The 5,678-nt window shown below is 50.5% G+C and overlaps 2 protein-coding genes across 3 annotated transcripts in view; one reads left to right on the top strand and one right to left on the bottom strand.

Annotated features, from left to right (window-relative positions):
- Positions 1 to 602: 602 nt before the first annotated feature.
- Positions 603 to 4,236, top strand: SUMF2 (sulfatase modifying factor 2). The gene is made up of 8 exons (XM_009069449.1): positions 603 to 751; positions 1,419 to 1,533; positions 2,019 to 2,063; positions 2,272 to 2,422; positions 2,750 to 2,805; positions 2,959 to 3,043; positions 3,613 to 3,784; positions 4,131 to 4,236. The coding sequence occupies exons 1-8, from the start codon at positions 615 to 617 to the stop codon at positions 4,234 to 4,236; spliced, it is 867 nt and encodes a 288-aa protein (XP_009067697.1). The 5' UTR covers positions 603 to 614.
- Positions 4,237 to 5,207: 971 nt separating this feature from the next.
- Positions 5,208 to 5,678, bottom strand: part of PHKG1 (phosphorylase kinase, gamma 1 (muscle)) — a 5,077-nt gene continuing 4,606 nt past the window's right edge. For both annotated transcript variants that reach the window (XM_009069447.1, XM_009069448.1), the window contains exon 9: positions 5,208 to 5,521. In XM_009069447.1, the coding sequence (XP_009067695.1) occupies positions 5,270 to 5,521 (252 nt within the window). In that variant the 3' untranslated portion in view covers positions 5,208 to 5,269. The remainder of the gene's footprint in view (positions 5,522 to 5,678) is intronic.

Below are 5,678 nucleotides of genomic sequence, written 5' to 3'. Positions count from 1 at the left end.
CCCAACAAAATACAACAAAACGAGCCCCTCTAGCACGTGCCCGGGGCCGGTGATGGTTTTGCGGGTGGCTCCGGTGGCAGGAGGCGAAATGCCTTTCCCCCTCTGCGTGTAACTTCCCTGTTCTAGCACTGCCCCTTTTCCTCCCGCACGGACCATGCGCTCGGAGCTGCTGAGCTACCCACCCCGAGCGGCGTGGGCAGGGCCCGGAAGCACTTCCCGAGCGCGCAGCACCTCCGGGTTGGAGCGGGCGGGATGGCGAGTGCTGGCCCGGGGATGGCACTTCTGCTGTGCTGGGCGGTGCTGGGCGGCAGCGCTCAGCGCGGTGAGTGCCACGCCAGCCCAAACCTCGCACCCCCGCGCTGCTCCCTGCGGCCAGCAATTCCCTGGGGGAGCCGCCTGCCCATCCCTGGGAGAGCTGCTCCCTGCCCGAGGGACACTGAGTGGCTTAAATCTTGTTATCAAAACCCCCCAGAGCTGTACAAAAGCGAATCACAGTCCCTGGTGTAGCGCACTCCTCCAGTGCATACAGTGACTTTCTGGCGCTAGCATGTGTTTGGAAATGAAAGCTCACATATTGAATCCGTTCACTTGTAGAGTTTGGAAAGGATGGAAGCATGGTGCAGCTGCCCGGAGGGACGTTCCAGATGGGATCCAGCTCCCTGGAGAAGAGGAACGAGGAGGGGCCTGCCAGGGAGGTGACAGTGAAGCCGTTTGCTGTCGACAAATTCCCCGTCACAAATAGAGACTTCAGGTGAGAGTGAAGGTTCTGCTGGGTCCTGGGGCCTTGGTGCCTCAGGTGGCTGTGGAGAAGGTGCAGGTGTTGTTTGGGGCTGGTTCCTGGAGTCTGAAAGCCAATGCTTGGGTGCTCCCAGTGTTTCATTTGAACAAAAAATGTGTCTGTCAGTAATAAATCATTTCTGTGGGTGCAAACCTGAGTATCTTACCAGTGCAGCTTGCAGACATCCTTCCTTTCGTTTTTTCCTCTTTTTATCCTTTGGTTTCTCTTCCCATTCTTTTCTTCTCCTCCTTCTCCTCCTCCAAGTGCAGCTTGCAGACATCCTTCCTTTCATTTTCTTCTCTTTTTATCCTTTGCCTTCTCTTTTCTTCCTCTTCTTTTCTTCTTCTCCTCCTTCTCCTCCTTCTCCTCCTCCTCCTCCTGCTCCTCATCCTCATCCTCTATTCCTCTTCTTCCTCCAGGGTTGAGTTTGCCTGCACAGGTAACATAAAAACTATCAGGTCTGTGAACAGATGCACATTGGACATTCATCTGTTAAATCTGTATCGAGTCATTTGGAGCTGTGCTGGGGAGGACTCTGGAGATGGGAAGTCTGTGGGTCGTGTACCTTTTGCCTTGCTCTGAGCTTGTTGCACATGCAGATCTCTTTCCCAGACACCTGAGTGTGTTGTATTTATGCCAGGGAGTTTGTTAGAGAAAAGAAATACAAAACAGAAGCAGAAGCATTTGGCTGGAGCTTTGTCTTTGAGGATTTCGTACCTGAAGAGCTGAAAAAAAAAGTCACCCAAAAACTGGAGGTAAATCTAAATCCCATGGGGAGGAGTTTCAGGGATGATGGTTTTGCTTTTCCCCTGAGGAGCAGCTGCCTCTCAGTGTAGGGCCTGGCTGTGCTCAGTGGTTTTGCTTTAGTCTGGGCTTGTTTTGCTTTTGAACCTGACAGCAGGGTTGAGCTTGGGCTGATTCATGCTCCTCTGTTTGCATTCTCTGAACACTGTCAGACTGGACTCCTGAGCTGCTCCAGAGAGCTGGGAGGAAGCAAAGTACATTTCAAAATACTTTAATAATCAAACTTTAAAATAGAAAAACTGTACCAGCATGAGCCTCTTGATCTATTTTCACTTCTAAAAGCAGATGCCTCTGCTCTGTGGGAAAGCACTACCCAAATGCCTGTGATAACTCAAACTGCAGCATTTAACCTGTTCCAGACTAACACATGCTGCTGTGGGATGGTGTTGGGGGTGTTACCAGTTCACCTTTAACCTGGTGTCACTTCTTTCCCCAGTCAGCCCCGTGGTGGCTGCCCATTGAGAAGGCTTTTTGGAGACAGGTGAGTAAAAATCTGGTGTGGTGAATCCTCTCTGTGCTGGGAGTGTGTGTGTTAATGTGTGCTGAACCTTGTCAACCAAAAATGCAGTTAAAAACAGCAACTCTTGTTGCTGCATGTTCCATCCCTTCACCTGTTCCATCCTTTATTTCGTTTTTAATTGAAAAGTTTATAAAATCAATTCAAATCTGCTTCATGCAATTTTTCCTAGCCTTCAGGTCCTGGCTCCAGCATTAAGGACAGGCTGGATTACCCAGTGCTGCACGTGAGCTGGAATGATGCAAAGGCTTTCTGTGCCTGGAAAGGGAAGAGGCTCCTGTCGGAGGAGGAGTGGGAGTTTGCTGCCAGGGGAGGACTGGAGCGTATGTACCACAAGCTCTGACCTTTTTCCAAAGAGAGGCAAAGAGTAGTGTTAGTTCTGCCAGATCCAAACCTCCATCCAGGGATGTTTTCAGAGGTTAATCTGAGGAGGGTTGAACCACCTTTTTTTTGGGTTGGGACTCTAATAATAATAACAACAATAGTAATAATAATGAGTAGCAATTAAGCTGTTGCTGATTTCCATCTCTGCTTGCCTTCTTTGGCAGTGTCTGGATTAGACCCACAAATCCTGTTCCTATAATGATCAAACCAGTCATAAAAGCCTGGTTACAAATTGGAGTGACACAGGTGTCTTTTCCTCATGGCAGGAAGGCTGTATCCCTGGGGAAACAAGTTCCAGCCTAACCGTACAAATCTATGGCAGGTAAGAGCCTAAAAAATCATCCCACCTACGCTGAGCTCTCCTAGGGGTGTGTTTTTATTTGCCTGGTGTAAGTGTAACACAGCCCTGTGAAGAGCAGGACTTCAGCTTGTTCCTGTGGTGGTGCTTTGCTCAGAGTGACCTCTCTTCCCACAGGGTGATTTCCCACGGGTCGACACGGCTGAGGATGGTTATCACGGCGTCTCACCAGTGACAGCATTCCCTCCTCAGAACAGCTATGGTATGGAGCAGGCATCCTCATCCTGCTCTGGGGCACAGCATCTGCTTCTTAAATTAGCTCTAATTATAAGATCCTGTCATGGTAGAGTTTCAGATGCGATGTGGGATCATATCAGCATCTTGATGGAGTAACCAAGCCCAGGAAAAGCATTGATGGTTGGTGCTGAAGTTTGCTGATGTGAACCCAGTGCCCTTCAATGCATCAAACCACCTTCTGCTTTTAGTTAGAAGTTATTTTGCACTTCAGTGTGATTTATCTGAAAATCCCAAGCCCTTGTTTGGAGGGCAGGGGATGCTGTGCCCTCACAGAGATGAGACACATTAAAGGCCCAGTTATAAACTGGGGCCAGTTTGAAGTACAGTGAAGATCTTCTGGTTCCCAGTCTCACCATTAAACCAAACTCTTGCAGTGATGCATTCAATGTTGTGCCTCCTGCCATACACCAAAGAGCTTTGCAGTCCTTGCAAATGTGCTCTCATAATCTTGACACAAAACCATCCATGTCTCAGGGCTCTACGACCTGCTGGGAAACACCTGGGAGTGGACAGGGTCGGAATACCTGGCTCCAGGGCAGCCACTCTACGACCTGCTGGGAAACACCTGGGAATGGACAGGGTCGGAATACCTGGCTCGAGGGCAGCCATCCAGGCAGCGAGCTCAGAACATGCAGGTCCTGAGAGGAGCCTCATGGATTGACACTGCAGATGGGTCTGCAAACCACAGAGCTCATGTTACCACCAGGTAGGTCTGGGCAAGGCCCAGGTGCTGCTTTGCAGGGATTTCCTCTGGCTTGGTTTTATTTGGAGGGGGGGTTAGTTTAAAAGAGAATTGTTTATTCCTACTCAGATTTTCTGAGCAGCAGTTGGGAGAACATACTACAAATATGGCTAAAAACTTTTCCTGCTATAAATACATTCCTAATTGCTTCTCCAGCCATGTGTGTGTTTTCCACCAGGTATTGAGAATTAAATGTTTTTCTTGCAGTTATTCAAGGGAAGTAGATGTCTCTAGTCTGTTATAGCAGGTCACATTCTAGGATGTGCTCACTAGGAAGAATCCCTAATTTTGGGTCTCTTTTCCCTGTGAGGATGGGGAACACACCAGACTCAGCCTCTGACAACCTGAGCTTCCGCTGTGCTGCCGACATCCCTCCTGTCACAGCCCAGAAAAGCCGGACCAAACCCGAGCTCTGAGGGTGTCACTTGGGAACACCTGAGGCATTTTCTCCTGTGGAGATGAGCAGTAACCCCCGGTGTCACTTCCATTAAACCCTGATGGTTTTAAAAATTAATACTTTCAGCTAAAGCTCCTTTCAGCACTGGGACAGGGTGGGAGCAGCGATTGGGAATGGCAGGCAAGGTGGGTTTGTCTTTAATGTCCTTTTGGTGCAGTGGATATTCCAGCTCTCCTGTGGGTGTCCTTTTTGAGTAAGCATGTATGTGGGGCTGGGCCAGAGCTACTCTGACCTCCAGCCCCAGCCAGAGTGAACAAACACCCCCAGCCTCACTGTGACCACCACTGTGGGACTGCTGCCAGTGGGAGAGTGAACAAACACCCCCAGCCTCACTGCGACCACCACTGTGGAGCTGCTGTAAGGAACAGCTGCCAGTGGGCAAGTGATGGGACACATCCCTAGAAGAGGCACTTGTACATCAGGCTGCATCTCCTTGGGAAGTTCCAGCTGTGTACTATCTACTGAACCTTCCCAGAAGTAAAACAAGGGACCTTTATTAACCCTTGAGCAGTGACAAAATGATGTGTGTGCTCGTTTCTAAATGCACAGATGACACAAAACAGTGACCCAGCTCTCTATGGTATTACCACTAGCATAAAGGCTACAAACTGTGCACAAGCTCTGCACCAAACCTGATGGGACCAGGAGCCCCAAGCAAACAGGTGGATAAGGATACTGTTCTGAGCACTGCTCATCCCTCCTCGACCTCCAGCTGTCCCAAAGAAGGCACTTGAAGGTGCCCAGCTGTGCCCAGGGCTGAGCCTTCCCCATTGGCATCTGCAGCTGGTTATGCTCTGCTGAAAGGTGTTTTCTCCAAACCCATCCCTCACATCCGGACATACCCCAGGGGGAAATTGCAGCCATCTGCTGGGTTTGCCTTTGCACCTGACCTCAGGCCAGTGAAATGAAAGAAACACCAAGAATCACTGGTTGGTTTTTAAAGATTTTACTCGCCTATTGTGAGCAAACTCATGGGCTTAACACAGTGGTGATCAAAACAGCCCTTCCTCTGTTGCCAGGGTCAGCAGAACAGCCTTGCAGGTGTTCTCAAAGAGGGCAGCTCTGTTCTGTGCCTCCCCTTTCTTCACCCAGTGCCGGTAGGTCCTGAAGGCACAGGCGTCGATCAGCTTGCGGACGGGCTTCAGCGCGTACGGGTCGCGCACCACCAGCTCCCTGGTGACCGACTTGACCAGCCGGTACTGGTAGTAGATTCGCACCGACGCCAGGACGGTCAGGCAGATCACCTGCAGCACAGGGAAACAGGCTGGGACTCATGGGCAGTCCTACAACAGGACTGGATCAGCCCCACAGCAGCTGTTCGTGTGGAGTCAGGAGAGGGGGCTCCTGGCACAGGTGTTTAGTCCCTGTGGGGCTGATGGAGGACACAGGTTCATGTCGGAA

The sequence above is a fragment of the Acanthisitta chloris genome, unplaced genomic scaffold, assembly GCF_000695815.1.
Source record: "Acanthisitta chloris isolate BGI_N310 unplaced genomic scaffold, ASM69581v1 scaffold832, whole genome shotgun sequence".
In the NCBI taxonomy this organism is placed as follows: Eukaryota; Metazoa; Chordata; class Aves; order Passeriformes; family Acanthisittidae; genus Acanthisitta; species Acanthisitta chloris.
This window is presented reverse-complemented; position numbering and strand designations above follow the sequence as displayed.

Coding starts and splice junctions, on each gene's coding strand:
- SUMF2 (XM_009069449.1), top strand. CDS start 615: ATGGTGCAGCTGCCCGGAGGGACGTTCCAGATGGGATCCAGCTCCCTG. Junction 2,064..2,271: donor AGAAGGCTTTTTGGAGACAG/GTGAGTAAAAAT, acceptor AATTTTTCCTAG/CCTTCAGGTCCTGGCTCCAG. Junction 3,044..3,612: donor CCCTCCTCAGAACAGCTATG/GTATGGAGCAGG, acceptor ACCTGGCTCCAG/GGCAGCCACTCTACGACCTG.